The following is a 27,007-nucleotide window of genomic DNA, read 5'->3' as shown; positions in this document are numbered from 1 at the left end:
AATTTAAAGTAGCTAAAAGTAGTGTTAAGCTTCCCAACAGACAAGTTCAATGGAAGCTCAGAGGGTGGTGGTGATCCAGGATGCATCAAGAGAAGTTGGTTCAAGCGCTGTGAGGTGGGCATTGCAAGGCTTATCACTTAAGCCTGGCGATATACTCACCCTCCTTTCAATTCTTCACCAGGTTGATACACATAGTAAGTCATCTTATGCAGGAAGCAAGAATCTGCGTAAGCATTTACATTTTTTTTTTTTGCGCATTTACATTTTTTTTTTTGCTGGAAGGACCAAAATAGAAAACCAGTGATTAACTTGTATCTTAAGTGCTCATATTTTCGTTTCATTTGTATATTTTCTTAGCTTCTTGTTTCTTTTATCTTCCCTTTCTTTCAGTGGGATATAAAAGTACAGTGGATTCCAGTTCCCTTTTTGGAGCGAATGAGAAAATTGTCGACAGAGAATTGACAAGGAAGAAAGACGAGTATGAGAAGAACGCAGAACTTATTCAGATTTCCAAGCAGTATGAAACACAAAAGGTATTTGCAGTTTAGCTACTGCAGCCCATAAATTATTAGAAGTCTCTCATAGTCTAAGAGATTGAACCTAATAAAAGTCTCAGTATAGTATGGTGTTGACTGTTGATTAGCCTTTTTGATGATTGTGATTTTTTCAATTCATAGTCAGGCATTTCTGAAGTAGAAAATCATGTACTTGTTGGAAAAGATTGGGGGTGTGAATGTTGCATTCTTTAACAAGGGAATGTTTAAGGCCACGATTTTTTTACCAGGTTATAAGGCTGGCAAAGCTGACAATATTTTTCTGCAAGAAATCTCAGGTTGAATTCAGGATAGAGGTGGCAACCGGACCTTCACCAAAGGTGGTTGCTCTAAAAGCAGCTGAAGATTTGAATGCAACATGGGTGATACTTGACAGGTAACGCAAAAGTCCCAGCCAAATTTTACTAAAGAATCATGTCTTTCCAGAAGATCAGAGAAAATATGCTAGAGAAATGCAGATAGGACTAATTATGATATGATATATTCCACAGTCAACACCATATTATACTGATCTCAGTTTCCTTGTATAGGCATATGAAGAAAGACAGGAAATATTTCTTAATGAAACTTTCGTGTGGGATATCAAGGATGAAACGAAACAACAGGATTGAGCAATTGAGAGGACCAAAAACAATGAAAACCAGCAAATCTGTTAAGGCGAAACCGCATAACAAACTATTGAGTTACGATGAAATGGTGCCAGGATCTCCTGATGACCTTTTCAGCATTGAAATTCCACCAAGTAACTGACCTGCCAAATATATTTACACAAATGCTTTTTGTTCTTACCTCAAAATTCTTCTATCACATTCAATTGAGTTGATTTTAGTTGAATGACAGGTGTAACAGAAGCTGACCAAGAGAACCTGGTTCAAGGAATGGCACAGGGCAGCAGCACTGAGGAACCGAAGGAAGAGTTGCAAGCTAAAGAGATTTTGCACAATTCAATTTGTGCTCTTTGCAAGAATAGGCGTCCGAATTTTGGTTGGCAAAGGGACTTCATATATGCAGAACTCTATGCTGCTACAAATGGTTTTTCAGCACAGAACTCTTTATCTGAAGGTGGAATTGGATCTGCCTTCAGAGGTCAGCTGAAAAGTAATAATATGAAAATAGTTGTTAAGCAGCACAAAAATGCATGCCTTCAGGAAGAGAAGGATTTCCTATCAGAAGTCCATCTGCTCATGAAAGCTAGACATAAAAATGTGTTGATGCTGTTGGGATCCTGTGTAGAAGGAAGTCTGACGCTGCTTGTATATGAGTATGCCTGCAATGGTTCGGTATATCATCACCTATCAAGTAAGCAAAACAAATCTATTTTATAAGAAACTGCAACTGAATTTATAATTCATCAGCTGGAAAAAAAAAATTCTTTTATTAAACTGACGATCAAAAGGTTTAACAAGACACTAGGTAAAATCTCTGGCCTGATGCAGAACATTGCCCCTTGCCATTGACGTGGGCGGAGAGGATGAAAGTAGCCTTGGGTGCTGCTAGAGGTTTAAATTATCTACATGAAAAAGGCATAGTTCACAGAAATGTGAGAACAAGTAACATTGTTCTAACCCATGATTTTGAGCCACGGGTAATGACATAAATCTATATACTATGCCTTTGTTGTGTTAAATCTTATCAAGTCCTAATCATATACTTCCACAAACAGAAATTTGTCTTATTAAGTCTATTGCATTACCAGCTCGGAGATTTCGGGTTTTCATGGGAGCACAATGTCCTTGAAACTTTGGGATACATAGCACCAGAATATCTTGGAAACTGCAAACTTTCTCTAGAGACGGATGTTTATGCCTTCGGAGTTGTTCTGCTAGAGCTGATCACTGGCCGGATGGTTACAGACAAGATTCCAGGGGGGAAAAGTCTTGTGGGATGGGTAACAACCAAAACACCATATACTTTACTGAAAGTGATGTTTCTTAAGCTAAATTAGCAGAAATGGAAAGGACTGGAACTTTGATTTTATTCTGATATTTTCATGTTGTGAAGGAAGTCTTAACTATAACAACTATAATCATTCCAAGCTATGAAATTTGTTTTTTCTCATCTAAATCCAATTAGTCAAATAGGTTTCTTATATTGCAACGTTACATATACAAATGGGCCTTGATACCTGCAACTTTTTGCTAGGATTATGCATCTTACTATCATTTCTTGCGTATAACATCTCTCATTTGTTTCCAACTGTTATAAACTGCAGGCAAGCCCACTTCTGAAGGAAAGGAGGCTTCCTGAGATGGTTGACCCTAGAATCTCCAACTCCCATGATGCTAAGCAACTTTATTGGATGGGGAGAGTTGCACAGAATTGTCTCAGCAAAATTCCAAAGAAAAGATTAACCATGGACAGGGTAACTCATAATTGTGCACAACTTGTGCAGTTTTTATCAGTAAAACAACAATCACAACCTTGACAATATCACAAATCCTACACATAGTGATAATCTAGATAGTTGAGGGTTTCATAATAGTATAGGAAAATAATGAAAAGAAAATAAGTAGATAATGGCACCCAAAGGCCTAAAAAACATATTGTTTGCATTTTTTTTTTTTTTGGCATATTATGATAGTTTTATGATTTACAATTTACAGGTGGTCTCTGCACTGGAATGCATAGCAGATAAACAAGCTTGGCAGGTAATGGAAGATCTTTCTGCAGTGAAATCATATTTAATTCGCACTATGTCTGACATTAATACGAAGTTACGACAAAACATCTGAAGGAGAAAGCCTCGGGAGTAGAGAAATTTATGTAGAAAACCAAATAAGCACATCTTTTTCTTTAACGTCTTCTTCAGCAAGAATGAGTGCAATTTTTAGTATGAGCTCCTCAAGTAGTGGAAAGAGTGACAAATTGCAGCACAGAGTAAAACCAAGAAATAAAAATTCAGTGTTTTATGCTGAAATGCATAACTAAAAAATTAAACATTTTGAGACTATACATTTGCCTGCGTATTGCATGGTTTTTTTTTTTTAATTCTTTAAATTATTATTGTATAAAATTGTGAGCTATCATTTCCTTATTACATTTTTAATTATTTATATATATTGATTTTAAATTTAAAAATTTTGTTTACATTTGTAATTTATAATATAGATGTACATATATATATAAATATAGTGTAATGAAGTTAAAATATTTAGTGATAGAGTAGCCTCACTTACGTAAATTCACAAAATTATAGTTAAATTATATAAAATTCATTGATAATAAAAAAAAAAATGAGGATACACTATATTGAAAGTTAAAAAATATTAACAAATAATAAAAATATGTTAAATTTTAAAACATAAATTGAAAATTTATGTGAAAAATATTAATTATTATCAATGGTAAATTATAACTTAATTGTTGAAGATTAATGTTATCTATAATTTAATCTTTTATTTTTTAAACTAAACTATTCAGTCTTTGACATTTTAATAATTCAACCAATAGTCCTTACATTAAACTCATAGTTAATTCACTGTTAGTGACAAAGAAAAAGACTAAAATACCCACTTCTCCCCTCTTCTTGGCAAGGATCCTGCTATGTCTCTAGTTCTTGTATTTGAAAACCATTTATTTTGTTTATTTTTGAATGGAATCAATTGATATTGAAGTTTCCCACGAGCAGCATCACCTGTTAATGCCAACCTCAAAAACAATCCTACCATTTGAGAGTCCAATCCAAAGATGTGACCATCTCAACCCATTGAAAATTTCAGGCCACACACCCTGACAATAGAGTATAGTTAAACTATATTTTTTTTAATGATAATATTATGAAAATTTATTAAATATATAATGAGAAATAAAGAGTTTTAATATTTTACATTATTCATGACAAAATAATAAATATTATTTTAAAAGAGTCAAAAATTAAAATAAAATATTTTTTTTATAAATATATTAAATAACTTGTGGGCTCAACTAGTCCAAAATTACGCTCTATGATTAGAAATGTTACGTCTGAATAAATCTTGTCTTTCCCTTTTCCATTCCTTCCCTTTTCAATGTGAGACGATTCATGCCCACTCACGTTCAATTTTAAAGTATATACCAAATCATTTTCATCACAAATCTGTGGGATGTTGCACAGACCTTTCATATTAACTTGCCAATTTTCTTCTTCCCCATAGGCAGAGCAAGAGCCAAATTATGTCTTTGTTCAATTGTTGCACTCCAGCAGTGTATGATTTTTCCAACTTTCCATATTAACATGGCATTTTTTTTTCTTCCTTGAAGGCAAAGCTAGAACCAAATTGAGTATTTACTCCAACACAAGATAGTGATTACACTTCCAAACCTTTCATATTAACTTGCCAGATCTCTCCTTCCTCATATACAGATCTAGAACCAAATTTAGTATATCTTTCAACATAGGCTCGTTGTTGCACTCCAGCAGTATAAGACTATTACAAACTCTTTCATATTAGCTTGCTAGTTCTCTCCTTCCCCATATGCAAAGCTAGAACAAAATTGAGTCTTTGTTCCAACACAGGCTAGTGGTTGCACTTCAGGTGATTCCAAGCTTGGGTTGGTGACACTATCCCCATCTATAGGGGTGAGCATTCGGTTCGAATCGAACCGAACAGAATTAAATTATGAAAACCGAATTATATATTTTAGAAATCAAACTGAATCGAAATGGATGAAAAATCGAATCGAACCGAACAGTTCTATTTCAGTTCGATTCGGTTTAAACTGATTGATTTTGATTTTTGATTGATTTTTTAATTTAGACTTGATTTTTAAGTTATTTGGTATAATTTTGACTTTGGTTTGAACATAATAACCATTAATCAATGAAATTAAACAATATATATATATATATATATATATATATATATATATATATATATATATATATATCATAAATTCCCCATAAAAATAAGTCAATTTAAAAATTGATTTCGTTCGATTTGAATATATAAAATTATTATTCAGTTTGGTTCGATTTATCAATTTTTTTCTCTTCAAAACCGAACTGAACCGAAATAATTAAAATTTTTATAATATAAAACTAAACCGAACCAATTGAATTTTAAAACTAAACTAATTAAATTGAATTAATTCGATTCGATTCGATTTTTTGATTTAAACCGGAATTTATTTTCTCATCATCGACTATCATCTCATCAAATACTAAATGTAGGACCCATATCTTCCCACCAAACCCATAATCTGTTCAGAATTCATTTCACTTGCATTTGATTATCTAATTGGGAATTCAATCGCATGTGTTCACTCATTGAGTTTGAATTGCATGTGATCTTTTGTCATAAAATAGAAAAAATGTTACAAGTTAAAAAGCGTAGAAAATTGAAAAAAAAAACAAAATTTTAATTTTGTTTGCTGTTAGTCTTTTCAAAATAAATAAAAAATAGAATAAGATTCAATTTGCCCTTTGTACTTGTTAGGAGGTTTAATTTAGCTAATTTTTTACTTTTGATTCAATTTAATTCATAAGTTTTGATTTATCCTCAAATTAGCTCAATTAATAAAAATGTGTAATTATTTAATTAATTTTTTTAAATATTAAAATATTATTTTTATATTATATAATTAATTAATAAAAGTAAAAATATTATTTTTATTATTCAATATTATTAATTAAACTGAGAATATAAAAAAATATTTTTATATTTTCATATAATTAATTAAAATTAAAAATTATTACTATTCCAATTAATAATATTGAATAATAAAAATAATATTTTTATTTAATTAATTATACAATATAAAAAAATAATATTTTAATATTAAAAAATAATTAAATATTAAATAATTTATTTAAATAAATTATTTGATATATAAACAAATTAATTAATTAATTATACAATATAAAAATAATATTTTAATATTAACAAAAATCATTTTTTAATATTATTTAAACAAAATAATTAAATATTTTAAAAATAATATTAAATATTATTTTTATATTATATAATTTGTATAATTAAAATATTAAATAAATTATTTTTATATTATATTTTAATATTAAAAAAATAATATTTTTGTTAATTGAGTTAATTTGAACATAAATTAAAATTTATGAGATAAATTAGATTAAAAATTAAAAATGAACTAAATTAAATCTCTCCAATAAATATAAGAGATAAATTGAGCTTTATTCCCATAAAAAATACTTTCAGGAAATTTTGGACCAATATTAATGAAAGGATCGAAATTAAATTCAATATTTTTTTAAATATTAGTAATATATAATTATTAATGATTAATTAATAAACTATTATTTTAAATTTATATTCAAATATAATGAATATTTCAATGTATAATAATTATTTTAATTTGTGAATTAATTTTTTTTTTTGTTATTTGGACAATTGTCATTTTTTTAACAAATAATAATAATAGCAGAAAAAATGAGCAGGATGTCCACAAATAAAGCAAGGAGCGCTGTGTTAAGAAGGCCCACGTTATCCAGGCAGAACTAACAGAACCATATTACTCTCCTCAAATTCTTTTCAACTGTTCCTTGACTTCTTCAGTTGTCTCCAATCTCACACCCATATGCCAGAATCAAGACTGCAAATTAAGACATAACTATGGCTATGTCTTTCCCTTATTCACAATTTCCTACCATTTCAATTCCTTCTAGGAAGTACAAATCCGTGCACATTCCTACACTGCATCATCAACCCTCAAAATCAAAAAGCCCAGTACTCCACCTTTGCCACCGCCCGTTCTTGAGCGACTTTACAAGAACCTTTAAATGCCAGGCTCAAAAGCAGCAAGAATATCAAGTTGAAAGGCTATTTTCCAACCTTAACCAAGCCACGCTCAAGAGAGAACCTGGTACTCAATTTCCTCACTTTCATTAATTATTTTTTTGGGTCACTTCAGAAATTTTTCGAGGTGTTTTTTTGGTTGATGGGATGGGAGCCCAAATGGCCACTTCGTAAATGTCCATACTAAAATAGATGGGGCACTCGAACATGAGATTTCACCTTCCTAATGCCGTTAAACAGTAAGAGTAAGAACTAAGAACCAATCAGATTGGGCCTGATTGGCCAAGAGGTGCTTTTAGTATTCTGATTAACCTTGACATTATATCTAATCAGTATAAGGTATGCTTGTGCATTGGACCGATGGATTACTGATCGAGTGGCTTCTGATTAATTTATATATGCTTACACCTTTATTGCAAAATCTTATCAAGTTCTCTTGTTTTCTCTTTCACCAGGAAGTTTATCTAGTGCAATATTTCTGGTCGCGGGTACAACGGTATCCATTCTGGTTACATTACAAAGGCACATTAATCATATTATCACTATAATTAGTGAATGTGATTAATTGAATCTCTTGAATGTGATTAATTGAATCTCTAGGTAGGTGCTGGGATCCTGGCAATTCCTGCGGTTACTCAAGAAGCTGGTTTTTTGGCCTCCGCAGTGGCCTGCATTGTATGTTGGATATTTATGGTAAATATTGGCAGTCTTTTCCAAGTTTAGCTTAATAAGTCATCCTAATTCTTGACAAGTTCATATCTTGATTTCTATTGTCCTTCCAAATTTACCTTGTCTGGAGATGGACTAAATTATGGATTAAAAGCTCATTATATGCCATGCATTGAAGTTGCACTTTGCACTAGAAGGATAGGAAACACTCCATTGCCCCACAAGAGTGGGTGACCCAGGTTGAAGGGCTTCCAATGCCTGTAGCAAGTCATGTGTTGAAGCTGGATTGCTGACAGGGAAGGGGTTGGGGACTAGGAGTCAACCATTGGTTTAGTCACTATCTATGGCCTAAAAGGGGTGCGTGAGTGTGTGTGGTGGTTGGTTGGGGGTGGTGGGGTGGGGGGGGTGTTGTTGTTCAGTGCAGCTTTATGCATTTCTTTTAATCATCTTTCTATTATAATGCTTTCAGCTTTTAAACTACCATGCAGGTTGCTACTGGGCTGCTCATTGCTGAAGTAAATGTGAACACAATGTGTGAATTGGGTTCGGGTGGTGTATCCTTGGTAATTATGTTACAGATAATTGATATGAATTTCTGTGGTTACATTTTGTATTATTTTGAATTAGTTCTTGGTGGCATTATGAAGTTTTTACTATAATTATGTGCTTAAAAATCGAGTTCAATTTATTTGCTACGTTAAGAGAACTTGTGAATTAGATCTTGCTGATTTTTAAAAATTTGTTGATAGAACTACTGGTTTTGCCCCTGTTTGTCCATCTTTGTGCAAAAACCATTTGTGAACAATGTGATGCACATTTAGCAATGATGTCAAAATGTATAAAAGTGCTCCTACATTTGGGCTTTTAGGTCTCTCATACATAAGAGTTGTCAGAGAATTTTGACCTAAATGGTATCATAATTTCAATTTTTTTCTTTAAAAACTTACTGTTAAACCTTCAAAGGCTATTGATTTTGAGGTTCATCTTCATTCTAATGTAGAATTGGTTTCTGATGAAGTGAAAATTCAACTGTTTAATTTGTATCTTATTTTTAGCTGGCGTGTTGTATTTGTCTCATACTCTTTTTCTTTTTCTGTTGACTGATGTCAGGTGTCAATGGCCAGGAGAACTCTGGGAACGGCTGGAGTTCAAATTGCTTGGTAGGCTGACAAGTCATTTATGCCTTTATCTCTTCGACTAGTAGATTTAGAAAAAATTAACTAGATAGATGTTGGTTTTTGGCATAAGTTGTCAGAATTCTGGAAGAAGTCATTTGTGTTGTTTTTCATAGTTCACATGTTCTGCAGTGAGCTATCTTTGTGGAGTAACTGCTGGCAATCATCAGTCTCTTCTATAGCACAACCATTTGGTTGTTTAGGGTACTGGCTTCACAGTTCACACAACCTCACCAAATAGCAAGCCCCTCAACCCCATCCACAGACAACTCATTGATTCTTTTCATCAATTGGAAAGCTGTACACTGAATCTTCATGGAATTATTCCAAGTACACATCGGTTTATCTACAATGAAACTGCTTGGTGATTTAAACTATTGTTTTGTGATGACCAATCTGCTGAAAGTTAGTGCCATGCAGAAAGATGAATGCAGTAATTTCTAATTCCAAACTATGAAATTCTAAGGGTGATAAGCACTTTTTAGAACTCTATTTCTAATGATATCCAATAACTTGGTCAGTTGAAATGGAATTCAGCATTCATTTCAGATCAGCTGCTGCTGTTGCCATTAGTGTTATTGTTGTTATTATGTATGCAAAAATGATAGTTCCTAGAAGGCCCTTACTATTGTAATCGCTGGACAATAAAGGTGTGTTTACCACAAGCTACACTTTGCTATACAATCCTTGTATGAGGACAATCATCTTCTCTTGTACTGCACTAATTATAAATGGAACATACCACACTCTCCTAGATGTCTCTAAAGTTCACTTGCAACACTCTCCTGTTGCATGACAGTTTTCTGAGTCCTCACAATGTCAAAGTTTGATATTTATATTGTGATAAGATAAATCATATTTTGACTTAAGAATGATCAAAACAATTAAACATCTTAAGATTGATCAATTTAGCAAGAAAGCTTCCATTCTGCTTTGCAATAATATAATTTGCTTATAAATCTGCTGCTGCTAATTCATTACCAATGTTTGTTTAGCATTTTCAACAAAATGGATCATACATACTTTTGATATTCACTTTTATGGTCATATAAATCCTTTAAATTCATATTTTTATAGTTGTTGCCATCTAAATTATTTTATGGGAATACCTTTGCTGTTGTGTAATTTTCTTGTGCAGTGTTTTCTTGAACTGTAACTATCATTCTATTGTATGATGGTCTTGCAGTTGGACATACATTTTCATCCATTATGCCCTTTTAGTTGCGTATGTGGCTCGTTCTTCAGAAATTTTGACCAACATTCTCGGCATTCCATTGTACGAACCATAATTCGAATAATTCTACGTGTCTAAGCAATCCATATTTACGCATCTGAATTTGCAGCCTTGCCAGTAGCCCTTATGGATCTTATTTTGGGGGGAATTTTGTACATCTATTAGGTGTTGACTCGCTGCAATTTGCAGATGGGAAAGTGCAGCATTATTCTCTTTGGTTTTTGGAGGCATATGCTACTTTGGGAGGTTAGTGTTACTTTCTCATCTATTATGAGTTTGAAGGCTTAGAAGTATTTGTATTAGCTATGTTCTAGTGGTGTAAGTGTATCAACTAGTGCTTGATAAAATAAATAGTGTTTCTGATGCCATGATCTTTTGTTTTAAGTACTATCTAAACTAAAGCTTTCGCAAACCATTAAATGATAGTAATATGGTCAATTCTTTAAAATGCATGTCTTCTGTTGAAACTTGGTAGGTTATGTATAGGATATATGAGATGAATTTTGTTGTCTTTTCTTTTTAAATTTTCTAGTTTCTGTACTACAAGTTGACACCTCTTTCTCTCTCTCTCATTAATTAAATGAAGTAAAATTAACTTTTCACTTTTCTTAATTTGTAGTCAGCGCTTCATCGGTGCTGTTAATGGAGTTCTAGTATTTGGAATCATTATTTCTTTCACAGCTCTTGCGGTAATTCTCTCGCTTGATGAATATGCTAGTTTTTGTGTTTCAATTATCCAGGCATTTTTACAAATTTTACTTTAATATATCAAACACTCTTTTTATTCCATGGCTAAGCTATCTACCAAGGAGGACAGTCTCGTCTCATTCCATAAACCCCTCCCTTCCACCCGAATGGTTTGGAATTGAGACTTCCAAATTGGAGACCCCAATCTCTATTCACTTACTTGTTCCCTTGGGGACACTTGAATAAAAAAATTAATGGATATGCAACTAGGATCTTAATTACTCAATGATGTTAGTTTTCTAGAAACAAAATCATTAAGATGTACCATAAAGCAAATACAATTGAATTGAGTGAAGTCCACATGTGCAAGAAGGGGAAAAAAGGAGAGAGAGAGCACAGTCCTTGTACAAATTCCTGGAAACTCATAAATATTTTTTTCATTTGTTTTTATTAGGTTGCCATAGTAGCTTTGAATAAGACATGTCTTAAATCAGTGAGTTAGATAGTTTACAGTTGCTGGGTTTGTGGGAAAACTGCTCTATTGCAAGAAAAGGATACATCACATTCAAATTGGATTTTCATTTATAGATTTTATACCCATTTCAGATGTAGAGCAACGTGTTTCCTCTGTGGAACTCCTAATATAAAAGTAAATTCAAACTGCACCAAAATTGTTGGATTTTAGAACCTTGCATTTTTAAGGCTTCCAAGTCTTTACAGGCTTAACTTCCCCTTAGTAGTTGTCAAAGACATTATCTCATGATAGAGTTGTGGACATCATGAAAGAGTTTCTGATCCTGAGTGCAGTCTCTAATGTGAACACATAATGCAGAGAATAAGTTTTTTGTTCGTTAGTCAAAACTTGTGTGCCCATGCTAAGTCTAATCTACCAAGAAAGGTTGGCATGTGAGCAAGAGTGTTGGACAAAGTGTAATTCTTCTACACCTTCTGTGGAAATTCGAAAAGAAAACTACATTCTGATACTTGCATGAATTGATATATATATATATATATATATATATATATATATATATATATATATATATATAATGTTTTGGTGGCAAGTGAGCTTCTATACATATTACATTAAAGAGATATTAAACTTTTGTTTCTTAGGCAGTTGCTAGTGGAGAGGTGCAACCAGATGCTCTTTTGAAAGCCAACTTTGAAGCTGTTCCTATGAGTATACCAATAATTGCACTTTCATTTGTTTATCAGGTAACATAAACAAACCTCTGGTAATTCAATGTTGAAGTAGTTGTGACATTCTATATCTGCTTTGTTCAGAATGTAGTACCTGTTCTTTGCACGAATCTTGAAGGAAACATTTCAAAAGTAAGGTGATAGATCTTTTCATCAGACTTTTGCTTGATATTGAGCTAACAGAGTGTGAGTGTAATGTTTACTATCTGATCTTTTTTACTTACTTGAAACTTTCTTATCCTTACACCTCTGCTTGCTAATATATTGAAGCCATTTGTGAAGATGCTTAATACAGATTAGGAAGCATTTAAAAAAATGACTATTATAGGTGGTTGAATCCTTGACATTAATAATTACATGAATAGTGTAAATTATTGTACTAACAAAGATAACCTGAAAACCTAATCAAATAAGCATGCTTGAACTAAAGGCAAGTGTATCTAATCAAATAAGCATCTTAAATAGCTGTTATTAAGTACCTAGCCCATCTTTTCAAATGTTTGTACTGCTCTCTTGAAGTTCCTCATTCTTTATTTACACCTAATCAAATAAACATCTTAAATAGCTTTCGTCAAGTACCTAGCCTATCTCTTCAAATGCCCTTACTACTCTCTTGAAGTTCTGCATTCTTTATTTACTAGTCAGTAATCATAGTAATGTAGAATAGGAAGTTTAGAATTTTATTAGGAAATTTTAATTATTATAGAATTAAGAAATTTAAAGAGTTTTTATTATTTAGGAATTTTATTATTATTAGGTCTATTGTTTTCTAATTTATCTTATTTAGTATTCCTAATTAGAGTTGAATTAGCATTTCTATTTTTAATTTGATTAGGGTTGTAAGCTCTATAAATAGAGCTAATTTTCTATTTTTCAATAGCTTTGGATTATGATTATTATTGAGATTAAATAAAATTACTGAGAATTAGTTCTCTTTTTCAAGGATTGGTCCTTGTTTTGTTCTTTGTTCTGATTATTTCCCTTTGTCTTACATCAATTTTGGTATCAGAGCAGAATAAGAAGTTTAGAATTTTGTTTAGGAATTTTAATTATTATAGAATTAAGAAATTTAAAGATTTTTTTATTGTTTAGGAATTTTATTATTATTAGGTCTATTGTTTTCTAATTTATCTTATTTAATATTCCTAATTAGAGTTGAATTAGGATTTCTATTTCTAATTTGATTAGGGTTGTAAGTTCTATAAATAGAGCTAATTTTCTATTATTCAGTAGTTTTGGATTATGATTATTGTTGAGATTATATAAAATTATTGAGAATTAATTTTCTTTTTCAATTATTGGTCCTTGTTTTGTTCTTTGTTCTTAGTTGTTCTACATCACAGACTTAATAATGGACCATTAGAAGTACCGATCATTAGCATCATTGTCCGTGTGTTAGTTGCTTTCTAATTGAAGATACTCGTTTGCTGTCATGTATACTTTAGGTTTGAGTGGAGAAGAAAACTCTTTTAAAATGAGGAAAATATCTGAATTTCATTCTGAAGACATTCACCATTAAAATGCAAGATTATACAAGGTCTTCTGATGTTAGAAAATTATAATAGTTAAAGAAAGGGGCATCAACTAAGTGTTGCATATGGTTATTCAAGCTCTTATTGCTGTGGAGGTGCAATCTCTGAAGAATCCTTATTAGGAGAAGGTCAAGGAAAAAAAGAAGGGCTCAACTAACATCCTAATATGATGCAAGGAAATAGATGGTTAGTTGCTTTAGCCAATGTGCTTGTTTAAGCAAATCCTTTAATATTAGAAGGATGATGATGTTAAGCTTTATGGTGTTCATAAAGTTGGCTTGCATATTGATGAAGGGTAAAACTCTCTCAGAGAAGTTGGAACATGATAGGAAAAGGCTCACGGGGTGCTACTGATAATTGTCTGATGTGATGTTGTATGCAAAACTCTTCTGGAGTAGGGATTCTAGCGTCAATTTGTCCTGAGCTTGGTAAGGTTTCAGTCATCTGTAACACTGTATCCTTGTTTGTTATTGATAGGTGAACTTGTTTGCTTCAGATTCTTAGCTTAGGTTAGCTTGCCCCTTGTGGGTTGCGATTTACATACTAGCCTTTTGTTGACTCGGAAAATTGACTATCATCACATAAAATTTGAATTAAACTTTAGATCTCTTGAGCCATTATGTGACTCATTTTTTAGCATGAAGGCATTTTTTTTTTGAGTGGTAGTTAGTCCAAGAACTTAATAATTTGTTCTGTGGTGAAAGAAAGGCGGGTTTTATTTTGTATAGGTTACTTACTACCTTATGTAGATATGCCTATGGAAGATTGATTAAAGTATCTTCTTCTTTGTCCTTTCTCTCACTCTTCACTAGCCTGACTGTTGGTATTTGGTTTTATTGGTCATATGGCAGTAATTTGTCAAGTCCATGAATGGATAATTTGCATATTTCATAATGGGAGTCTTGTTAGAATCCTTTAATTAGTGCATTAGCTGTAAATTAGATTGTAAATTAGTAAATTAGGGATATTTATATTTATTAGCTTTTATTTTTTCCTATTTAGATTCTAGCCTTTGTGTATAAATTAGAATAATTGTAAATCAATTTATATAGTAAAATACTCACAGAAATACTTCAATTTTGTCTGATTTCAACATGGTATCATAGCCAAGCCAACTTTTCTTGGCATGAACAGTACTAGAATAGTTAGGGTTTGTGTGGGTAAGCCTAAAAGCGAGTCTGTTGAGGGAGGTGATTGTCACTGTCCAACTAAGGAGGAAGAACATCAGGTTGCTGGCCCTCACCTAGAGTTTTGCCGTCATCTGGTAAGGCACGTGGCCCCATGCACCCTTAGAAGGTTGCGCTCCAATCACACACACCAGCGCGTGAAGCTATTTCTGGCTGTTTTTCTTTGACGCCTTCTCTCTTAGTTTTTGCACCTTTGACCCACCTATTCCTCTCACTTGGCTTGCACTTTTATTTTTTGGGTCTCTCTTCAATACAGTACCTGTTTTTATTTTTTTTGTACGAAAATGATAGATGGGAAGAAGGAAATCTCGAAAACAAAGGTGGGTTTTATCAGTGATAACGCCTCTTTCTAGATTAGTCCTGTAAAATTGGATGGGACCAATTTTTTTGTGTGGTTTAGATCACGTCTGCTGTTTATTCAAGCTAGAAGGCTATAGGGGTATATTATTGAAAATAAGAAAAAGCTAGAAACTGTGAGCTCTACCTACAGTCAGTGGGAGTTGGAGAACTCTCTTGTTATGTCATGGCTTATCAATTCTATGCAACATCATATAGCTCATAGGTATTTGCTGTTGGATAGTGCAACTACTATTTGGAGTGCAATTTCTCAGACCTATTCTCAAGTTGGAAACAATGCACAAGTGTACGAGTTTAGAAACAAGGTTCATGATTTGAAACAAGGTGAGCTAACTGTTGCTCAGTATGATGCAGAATTGAGTGGTCTATGGCAGGAACTCGATTTCTACCAGGACTTTCAGGCCTCATGTCCAGATGATGCAGTTAAGTTTCAGAAGCAAGTTGAGAAAGAGCGGATCTATAATTTTCTTGCTAGGTTGAATGTGAAATATGATTAGATTCGGGTCCAAGTACTTGGGAAGGATTCTTTACCTACCTTAAGACAGACATACTCTTATGTTCAGTAGGAAGAGAACAGAAGGAGTGTTATGGTTCATTCTATGTTTGTTGATAAGGTAGGGTTAGCTGCTAATTCTTCACGTGAATAGTCACATGGTCCATCAGATAAGGATTAGCTGTATTGTGATTATTGTAGAAAAACCCGGCATACTAAGAAATACTGTTGAAAACTGCATAGTCGCCCAACCAAAGGGCATGGAGGAAAAAAGAAGGGCTTTGCTTGACCATAAGCTAATGTATTCGAGGCTGTGGATATTTCTGAAGGTATTGCTACTACTGGGATGTTTTCACTGAAGAGGTACAGACTTTAAGGCATTTGCTGTCACAATTTGAATCGCAATCCACTATAGTTGCCTCTTCTAACTTCGTCAACTCAGATAATGCTTTTCTTGCCAATCTTAATAATTCCTTTTGGGTTATAAATTCTAGAGCAAACAAGTATATGATAGGCTCTTTGAATAAATTCATATCCTATTCTCCATGTTCAGGCAAAGAAAAAGTTCGTATTGCGAATGGATCCTTATCTAATATTTCTGGAACAGGTTTTATTAAATACACTCCTACTATAAGTCTCAGTTCTGTTTTACATGTGCCTAGCTTTCCTATTAACCTTCTGTCTGTCAGTTCTATCACAAAAGCTCTTAACTGCAAAATTGAATTTTTTCCTACTCATTGTGTTTTTCAAGAATTGACAACAGGGAAAATGATTGGCAGTGGTAGACTGCAAGATGGGTTATATCTACTGAATGACTATGTTGGCCAGGCAATGTTGGAACAGCCTATGAGTGTTGAGGAAGAAATTATCTAGTGGCATAGGAGACTAGAACATCTTTCATTTACTGTTTTATAGAAACTTTATCCTTTTTTGTTTAAGCAATGCAAAATTGAATTGTTAGTCTGTGATGCTTGTGAGTTTGTTAACATACTAGACAATCTTATCTTACAACAAATAATAAAGTTTCAGTTCTTTTATAACTATTCATTCTGATATATGGGAGCCTACTCAAACTGTGTCTTTATCGGGTTATAGAACCTTTATTGATTATTGTAGTAGGTTAACGAGTATATTTGATGAAAGGAAAAAATGAAGTTTTTTCCTGTTTTCAGCAGTTTCACAAAATGATTAGTACACAGTTTAATGCTGATGTTAAAATACTGAGAACTGATAATGGTATATAATATATGAATGCAGTCTTTCAGGAGTATTTGAAGTCTCATGAGATTTTATATCAGACTAGTTGTGTTGACACTAGTTCACAAAAGGGGGTGTCTGAGAGGAAAAATAGACACTTACTTGAGGTTGATAGGTCTCTTATGTTTACCATGAATATTCCTAAATCTTACTTAGGGAGGATGCTCTTCTTTCTGTTACATATCTTATTAATAGGATGCTACTTCAGACATTGGAGTTTAAGAGTCCTTCAGATGTTTTGCAGGGTAAAAATTCATATATTGTCCCTCCAAAGGACTTTGGGTGTGTTTCCTTTGTTCATAAGATTAATAGTGGGAAGTTAGAACCTCAGGCGCTCAAATGTGTCTTTATTGGATATTCTAGTACTCAGAAGGGGTATAGGTGTTACTACCCTCCTACATGGAAATATTTTGTGAGCATGGATGTTACCTTCAGGAAATCTAAATCTTATTTACATCCACCTTTTCAAGGGAAGCATCGAAAGAAAGAGGTGTCTTACCCTTCATCTTCGTCCTCTCCCAATATTCAACTTTAGAGGGAGAATCTGGGTTTAGAATCTATACCTAACAATGATACTCAGGGGGAGTTACCTAAATCTCGAGGGAGATTGAATAGACCAGATTTAAGAATATATACTCGGTAAAACAAGATAGAAATAGCCATCGAGCAAGAAACTGTTGATCAATTGGAATCCCTGGATTCAATTTCAAGACATCCTGAGGTATGTGATGAGTCTCCTTTGGTTCCTGATGAGTCTAATTTTGATTCTCAATCTGTTCTTTCTTCTTTTGATAATGATCTTGATATTCCTATTGCTCTGAGAAAAGGTGTTTGAACCTATACTTTATCCCATCTCTAATTTCATTTTCTATGATTTTTTCTCTCCATCCTATAGAGCCTTTCTATTATCTGTTTTTTCTGTTTCTATTTCACAGGATTAGAAGAAAGCATGTCTTAATCCAAAATGGAAAGCAGCCATGGTGGAGGAGATGAAAGTTTTGGTAAAGAATGAGACATGGGAACTTGTTACTCTCTCACTGGAAAAAAAGCCGGTTGGATGCAAATGGGTGTTCACTGTGAAGCATAGAGTAGATGGTTCAATTGAGAGGTATAAGGTCAGGCTGGTAGCAAAAGGCTTTACACAGATGTATGGGTTAGATTACCAAGAAACCTTTGCTCTTGTTGCTAAAATGAACACCATCAGAATCTTGCTATCATGTGCAGCAAATCTTGAGTGGGATTTATAACAGTTTGATGTAAAAAATGTCTTTCTGTATGGTGACTTGGAAGAAGAAGTATATATGGAAATTTCTCCAGGGTTTAAGGATGAAAATACCAGAGGGAAAGTTTACAGATTGAAGAAGGCTTTGTATGGTCTAAAACAATCACCTAGGGCATGGTTTGATAGGTTTAGTAAGGCGATGATTTCTGTCATGGAAAGTCAATCACTGTATTATTTCTTTGTATATTCTGTATTCCTATTTATGATTTCTTATTTAGGATTTCTTCCTAATTAGTAAAACACAATTATAGGAATTAATTGTATATATATACCCATGTACAGATTAATTGAAATTAAGTAAAATCATCTCTTTCTATATGGTATCAGAGCAGGTCATCTATCTAGGGTGATTATTTGTTCTCACCACCTAGTTCAGGAGAGACCTTGGCCGCCGACTGGCCGTTTCGATTCCGATCAATATCGCCGACGTCGCCTCAACCCCCTCATTCTACCACTGTGTGCTGTTGCCTGATCCAGTACACCATTAAAGGACTTCTTAGGTTTGGCTCTCAGATCCTATTTCGGTATTTACTTGATTTGTGATTTTGGGTTATTTTGCTGTTGTAAACACTTTGGATTAGTGTTTCGGTTAGTTTTCTTTGTCTCAACAAATGGCAGACAATAAAAATATTATTTCTGATGTGATTCCGGTGATGACTAAGATCACGAAACACAAACTTAATGGTTCGAATTATCTGGAGTGGAGTAAGACTGTTAGGGTCTATTTGCGTAGTATTGATAAGGATGATCACCTTACTAAAGATCCACCTACTGATGATACACGATAAACTTGGCTAAGGGAGGATGCTCAGTTGTTTTTGCAGCTTCGGAACTCGATTCACAGTGAGGTAATTAGTTTAATTAATCACTGTGAATTTGTTAAGGAATTGATGGATTACTTAGATTCTCTGTATTCTGGTAAAAGGAATATCTCACGTATTTATAATGTTTGTAAGGCATTCAATCGTGCTCAGAAAGAGGATAAGTCTCTCACGGCTTATTTTATGGATTTTAAACGGGTATATAAGGAACTTAATGTATTTTTGCCTTTTAGTCCTGATGTGAAAGTTCAGCAGGCCCAACAGGAGCAACTAGCTGTTATGAGTTTTCTTGCAAGCGTTCCTTCACAGTATGAGACTGCTAAATCTCAAATTCTCTCCAGTTCTGAGATTTCCTCTTTGCATGAAACGTTCACACTGGTCCTTCGTACAGAAAGTATCCAATCTTCACAGCCTGTCAGTAGTGCTCTTATTAGCCGTAATCCAAATGGACAACAGGATAATAGAAGAGGAAGTAGAGGAGGAATTACAGGCAACAGAAGTAATCAGCGTAATGGAGAGGCTAGTTCTAATCAGGACTCAAGAGGAGTTATTTGTTATTATTGCCATGAGCCTGGCCATACAAAATATAATTGTCCACAACTTCAGAGGAAAAATCAGTGATCACAGATGGCAAATATGACAGCAGAGGATTCTACAGTATCTTCCTCTAAGAAAACTATTTTGGTATCTGCAGAGGATTTTGCATAGTTTTCCCAGTATCAGGCATCTCTAAAGCCTACCAGTTCCCCTGTCACTGTGATCACTGAGTCAGGTAAATCTACTACATGTCTTGTGTCTTCCTCATCCAAATGGGTTATTGATTTTGGTGCGACAGATCACATGACAGGTAATTCTAGTCTTTTATCTGCTTTTCAGTCTAATCTCACTTCCTCTACGGTTACTTTAGCTGATGGTTCTACTTCTTTTGTTATGGGTTCTGGAACTACGAACTCGACTTTGTCAATTTCTTTATCATCTGTTTTGTGTCTACCAAAATTCTCTTTTAATCTACATTCTGTAAGTAAACTTACTTGTACCTTAAATTGTTCTGTTTCCTTTTTTTTTTTTTACCAGTGTTTGTTTCAGGATCTTACGACGAAGTAGATTATTGGTAGAGGACGTGAGTCAGGTAGTCTCTACATTCTGAAAAATCATGTACTGCGGTCGCTTGTTTGCTCCAGTACCTTAACACCTCTTGAAGCTCATTGTAGATTGGGCCATCCATCTTTGTCTACCATGAAGAAACTGTGTCCTCAGTTTCAGTCTTTATCAGTACTAGAATGTGAGTCGTGTCAGTTTGCAAAACATCATCGTTTGCCTTCTGTGTCTAGAGTCAATAAACGGGCTTTATCTCCTTTTGAGTTAGTTCATTCTGATATTTGGGATCCTTGTTCTGTTACTTCTAAAACTGGATTTCATTATTTTGTTACTTTTGTTGACGATTACTCTCGTGTTACCTGGTTATATTTAATGAAGAATCGTTCTGAGTTATTTTTTTATCTTTTGTGCCTTTTGTAATGAAATCAAAACTCAATTTAATATTTCTGTGCGCATATTAAGAAGTAACAATGCCAAAGAATACTTTTCAATACAATTTCAGTCTTATATGACACAAAATGACATTCTTCATCAGTCTTCTTATGTGGATACCCCATCCAAAAATGGCGTGGCCGAAAGAAAAAATCGGCATATTCTTGAGGTAACTCGTGCTCTTCTTTTTCAGATAAAAGTTTCTAAACACTTTTGGGCGGATGCAATTTCTACGGCATGTTTTTTGATCAATCGTATACAGTCTTCTTCCCTTAATGGGGATATTCCTTATACTGCTTTGTATCCTACAAAATCTTTGTTCCCTATTGAACCCCGTATTTTTTGTTGTAGCTGTTTTGTGCGTGATGTTCGTCCACAGGTTTCTAAATTGGATCCAAAGTCTCTCAAATGTGTCTTCCTTGGGTACTCTCGGCTCCAAAAAGGGTACCGTTGTTTCTCTCCTACTCTTAATCGTTATCTTGTTTATGCAGATATCACATTTTTTGAGTCCACTCTATTTTTTCCTCCATCATCTGTGTATGAGAGTCAGGGGGAGGAGGATGATCTCTTAATATATACTATCCAACCAATGTTTAGTCCTCTCCCATAGCCTGTTCATTTTGTCTCTAGACCTACTCGACTTCCCATTGTTCATGTTTATACCAGGAAATTGGAGATTCCTGATTCAGATCCTCCACCAGCTACTTCGTTTGGAGATCCTGCACCTCATACTGATCATGATTCTAATCTAGACTTACCCATTGCTCTTCGTAAAGGTAAACGTTCATGTACTTACCCTATCTCTTCTTTTGTTTCTTATAATCAATTGTTTTCTTGTTCTCAATGTTTTGTTACTTCTTTAGACTCTGTTCCTACCCCTAATACTGTTGGTGAGGCATTGTCTCATCCTGGCTGGTGTGCTGCTATGAAAGAGGAAATGTAGGCTTTAGATGCTAATGGTACATGCGAACTGTTGCTTTTGCACATTGGTAAGAAAGCTATTGGTTGCAAATGGGTATTTAAAGTAAAGATAAATCCTGATGGTTCTGTGGCTAGGTTAAAAGCACGCGTTGTAGCAAAAGGATATGCTTAGACATATGGGGTTGAATACTCTGACACTTTTTCTCCTGTAGTTAAACTTACTTCTGTTCGTTTGTTTATCTCTTTAGCCGCTACATATGATTGGCCCCTGCACCAATTGGATATCAAGAATGCTTTCCTTCATGGTGATCTTCAGGAGGAGGTGTATATGGAGCAACCACCTGGGTTTGTTGCTCAGGGGGGAGTTGGGTAAAGTTTGTAGGCTTCGAAAGTCTTTTTACGGCTTGAAACAAAGTCCTAGGGCCTAGTTTGGGAGATTCAGTGAAGCAGTACAGGAATTTGGTATGCAAAAGAGTAAGTGTGATCACTCAGTATTTTATAGGCAATCTGAGGCTGGTCTAATTCTCCTGGTAGTCTATGTGGATGACATTGTCATCACTGGGAGTGACTTTGCAGGTATTTCATCTCTTAAAACTTTCCTCCAAACCCAGTTTCAGACCAAAGACTTGGGATTGTTAAAGTATTTCTTGGGTATTGAAGTTATGAGAAGTGAGAAGGGTATTTTCTTGTCTCAAAGAAAATATGTCCTTGATTTATTGACAGAGATAGGAAAATTAGGTGCTAAGCCTTGTAGTGTACTAATGACTCCAAATTTACAACTGTTAGCAGGGTATAGTGAGTTGTTTGAAGATCCAGAGAGATATAGGAGATTGGTAGGAAAATTGAACTACCTTATAGTCACTCGTCCTGACATTGCTTATGCTATTAGTGTGGTAAGTCAGTTTATGTCTTCCTTAACTGTTGCTCATCGGGAAGCCTTGGGACAAATCTTGTGTTATCTGAAGGGCGCTCTAGGAAGAGGTTTGTTATATGATAATCATAGGCATTTGAATGTTGAATGTTTGTCAGATGCCGACTGGGCTGGATCTAAGGTTGACAGGAGGTCAACTACTGGATATTGTGTTTTTGTTGGAGGAAATTTGGTGTCTTGGAGAAGCAAGAAGCAGAGTGTAGTTTCTCGATCTGGTGATAAATCCGAATACAGAGCCATGGCACAATCAATATGTGAGATAATGTGGATACTTCAATTACTAGATGAGACAGGTTTTAAGACCTCCCTCCCTGCAAAATTGTGATATGATAATCAAGCTGCTCTCCATATTGCTTCTAATCCAGTGTTTCATGAGCGGACCAAACATACTGAGATTGATTGTCACTTTGTTCGTGAAAAGATTCAACAACAGATCATTTCAACAGGACACATCGAAATTGGAGAGCAGTTAGGAGATATTTTTACAAAAGTTCTGAATGGAGCTAGGATTGACTACATTTGTAACAAATTGGGCATGATTAACATCTATGCTCCAACTTGAGGGGGAGTGTTACGGAAAGTCAATCACTATATTATTTCTCTGTATATTCTGTATTCCTATTTAGGATTTCTTTCTAATTATTATAACATAATTATAGGAATCAATTGTATATATATACCCATGTACAGATTAATTGAAATTAAGTAGAATCATCTCTTTCTACAATTTCCTTTGGATATCGTCAAAGCAATGTTGATCACAACTTATTTATGAGACACTGTAGGGGCAAAATCACACTACTTATTATTTATGTAGATGATATTGTGGTAACTGGTAATGATAAGGAAGAAATAGCTCATCTAAAGGAGCGCCTAGCACAGGAGTTTAAAATTAAAGATTTGAGAAAGCTAAAGTACTTTCTTGGATTAGAGGATGCCAGATTAGATGAAAGAATTTTTATTTCTTAAACTGGATATGTTGGAAGAAACAGGAATGTTGGGCTGTAAACCAGCGGAGTCTCCCATTAAGGCAAATCATAAATTGCAAGTTAGAATTGGGAAATCAGTGGATATAGGGAGATATTAGAGGTTGGTTGGCAGACTGATTTATCTTTCGTACACTAGACCAGACACAACATATGCAGTGGGTTAAGTGAGTCAATATATGCATAATCCTCGTAAATCTCATTTGGAGGCTGTTTTCCATATCTTGCGATACTTAAAATCTGCACTTAGGAAATGAGTTCTTTTCTCAAAGCATGGTCACCTTCAGATTAAGGCCTTTACAGGGGCTAGATCTCTTGATGATAGGAGATCAACATCAGGTTATTGTACTTTGATTGGTGGTAATCTAGTCACCTGGAGAAGTAATAAGCAAAATGTGACGGCTAGATCCAGTGCAGAGACCGAATTCAGAGCAATGGTTCAAAGTATTTGTGAGTTATTGTGGTTACGGAAGTTGATGGAGGAATTAAAACTGTTGGAAGCTAGTGGTTTGTCCTTATTTTGTCATAACAAAGCGGCCATCAGTATAGTTTACAATCCAGTTCAGCATGATCGGACCAAGTATATAGGGATTGACAGACATTTCATAAAGGAAAAAATTGTGCATGGTTCGTTAAGTGTCTCTTACGTAGGTTCGAAAGACTAGTTAATTGATGTGTTTACTAAGGGATTAAGTTGCAAGGTGTTTCATACCCTAATTTGTAAGTTAGACATGTGCAATATACATGAACCAACTTAAGGGGGAGTGTTAGAATCCCTTAATTAGTGCATTAGCTGTAAATTAGATTGTAAATTAATAAATTAGGGATATTTGTATTTATTAGTTTTTATTTTTTTCTATTTAGGTTCTAGCCTTTGTGTATAAATTAGAATCATTGTAAATCAATTTATATAGTAAAATACACACAGAAATACTTCAATTTTCTGTAATTTCAACAAGTCTTAACTTTGGTTTTGAGCTTGTTTATCTCAACCTATACGTCATGTTCTTGCATCGTTTTTGTTATTTTCTACCATTATTTTTTCTCTGCTTGGAAAATGCATGTGCTATATATATATATATATAACCCACATGTCTATTTTCAGGACTGCCATTGTTCTAGGCACAGCTATACCTCTGGGGTTGTTTCTTGTATGGAATGGTGTCATTCTAGGATCAATTCCAAATACTGAGATGGCTGATAAGATAGTTGATCCACTACAACAGTTGCGATCTACCAATGTAGTTGTGGGAGTAGGTTTCTTCCGGGAAATTGCTAAATTTCTAAAGGTCAACTCCTACTAATGAAATCAAAATAATGGCTTGTTTTTTATTTTTCTCTTTTGATTATGCAGCCAATAATTGAGGTTTTCTCACTATTTGCAATCGCGACATCTTATATTGGATTTGTTTTGGGGCTCACTGACTTCCTTGCAGATTGTGAGTGCTTAAACTAATTATTATATCCTTCATATTACATTTTGATTAGTTGCTGACGATATTTTTTTTCCCTCCATCAGCATAGGAGAATTTTGATAATTAGTTCAATTTACTAGGTTTTTATCATTTGCATTGCTCATGTCAACTGCAAACACAGTACTAACATTTTAACATTGCTGAAATTTCTTCTTCTTTTTATTTATTGTCCAGTTATTTGAATGGATTTTTTTTTGTTGGTGATATTCAGTGTTAAAACTCCCAGCCAGTCAGAACACCCCTCTACCATATCTCTTGACTCTGATTCCCCCATTGGCATTAGCATTGCTGGATCCTGAAATATTTTTCAAGGCCTTGGATTTTGCAGGAACATATGGAGGTATGCAAGTAAAATGCTTTTCTCTTATAAAAGTCCCAAACCCACTGCCCCTCCACCCCTTTCCTTTCGAGGTTGTGCCAGGTGAAGGGGAAACACTGATCCCTTCAACCAGCTAATGTTGCCAACAATTGCTTTTTGCTATTTTGAATGCTACTAGAGTTTAGCAAAAAGCTTATTTCTCCTAAACTGTTTTCTTCTTTTTTCCTGAATAAAGTTTTGGATGTATGATTGTTCATAGTACAAGTTAAGTCAAGCAACATCTAACTTGTTGACTGGTTCATCTATTTTCTTAGTTTTGGTGCTCTTTGGAATATTTCCTGCTGCAATGGCTTGGTCAGATAGATACTCAAGTTCATCGCCATCAATAAAACTGCCACAGCTACTCCCTGGTGGAAGAGTAACCCTTTCTTTCGTGATGGGAGGTGCAGCATACATCATTCTTTCTGAAATACTGGAGAAATTTGGGCACCCTTAATTATCAAGAAACAAATGATCTTATAGCTTATGATTTATCCTTCAGAGCCTCCCCACATAATTTCTGATATTCTTTCAACGCTTCCTCTACTTATCTTCTCGACCCTTAAATGCTTGATTTGATCTAATTAATGATTTTAGATCAATAGTTTATTCTATATTTTGATTTTTCATTGCTGATTTAAATAAGATTATAAATTTATTGTAGCTTTTCATTTTAATATAAAATGTTCATAATACTAATTATTTAAGCATTAAATTAGTCCAATAATGCCCTGAGCCCTCTGACATCCACGTCAAACTTGGAACTTTTATTTATTAAAGACCCAAATATTTTTAATTTAAAATAAATTAAAATAAATAATATGGATTTTTTAATGGCATCGTAGAATTTTAGATGTCATTATAAAATGCACCCACGAAATTTTGATATTTTTCTCCTAAAAATAACTATCATAAAAACCCCATAACATTTGATAAAATATAAATTTAGAATGCTTCGTTTACAAAATAAAATACCTAATACTAAAAGAAAAAAAATCTAATTCTTTATATCTATTTTTAATTTTAATATAAAATAATTCTAAATTGTAATATTTATTTTTAATAAAAATATGTGAAAACATGACATGTTGAGTAAAATAAAAAAAAATTATTTCGTAAATAGGCTTTATATTTTTTATTAAAATTACTTTGATAAATAAAAAATTTAATTTTATTTAAGTAGTTTTAAATACAAATGATTTTTAAATACAAATGATTCATTGTTAAAATTAAAATTAAGTTAAAATTGAAATTAGTATTAAAATTTATTGATTAAATTGATAAAATTAAGCATATATTTAAATTTAAATTTTTTATTATTTTATGGTGCATAATTAAGTTTTAAGATAAATTATTATCAGATTCCTATATTTTATTAAAATTAATTATCTGGTATATTTTTTAAAAATTTAATTAAAATATTTTTATATTTTATAAAATTAAATACTTTAATGTTAATTTTCATTAAAGAAAATTTTCATGGATTTATATTTGTCTTGAGTAGATAGTTAAAATTATAAAGACTAAATAATATAAAAATTTAAAATTAAAATAAATTCACTGCATATTTTTGAATTGAGTAATTAAAGAATTTAATTTTATAACATTG

At 33.4% G+C, this 27,007-nt stretch overlaps 1 protein-coding gene and 1 pseudogene across 2 annotated transcripts; both read left to right on the top strand.

The window, feature by feature from the left end:
• The first annotated feature begins 2 nt into the window (after positions 1-2).
• LOC110653230 (probable serine/threonine-protein kinase At1g01540) lies at positions 3-3,433 on the top strand (annotated as a pseudogene).
• Positions 3,434-6,971: 3,538 nt separating this feature from the next.
• LOC110653316 (uncharacterized) lies at positions 6,972-26,061 on the top strand. 2 transcript variants are annotated; one of them, XM_021808886.2, is made up of 14 exons: positions 6,973-7,367; positions 7,756-7,796; positions 7,901-7,993; positions 8,458-8,532; positions 9,080-9,129; positions 10,331-10,420; positions 10,568-10,624; positions 10,998-11,067; positions 12,182-12,283; positions 12,353-12,405; positions 24,671-24,818; positions 24,920-25,004; positions 25,252-25,380; positions 25,674-26,061. In XM_021808886.2, exons 1-14 carry the CDS (start codon positions 7,118-7,120, stop codon positions 25,853-25,855), a joined length of 1,425 nt encoding a protein of 474 aa, XP_021664578.2. In that variant the 5' UTR covers positions 6,973-7,117; the 3' UTR covers positions 25,856-26,061. The 2 variants fall into 2 exon arrangements, with proteins under 2 accessions (XP_058008932.1, XP_021664578.2); XM_058152949.1 differs by lacking the exon at positions 24,671-24,818 and having other exon boundaries at positions 6,972-7,367; positions 12,353-12,400.
• Positions 26,062-27,007: the final 946 nt, after the last annotated feature.

This window comes from Hevea brasiliensis, chromosome 9 (assembly GCF_030052815.1).
Source record: "Hevea brasiliensis isolate MT/VB/25A 57/8 chromosome 9, ASM3005281v1, whole genome shotgun sequence".
NCBI lineage: Eukaryota > Viridiplantae > Streptophyta > Magnoliopsida > Malpighiales > Euphorbiaceae > Hevea > Hevea brasiliensis.
The sequence above is the reverse complement of the archived record's forward strand: the minus strand, read 5'-3'. Positions and strand labels throughout refer to the sequence as shown.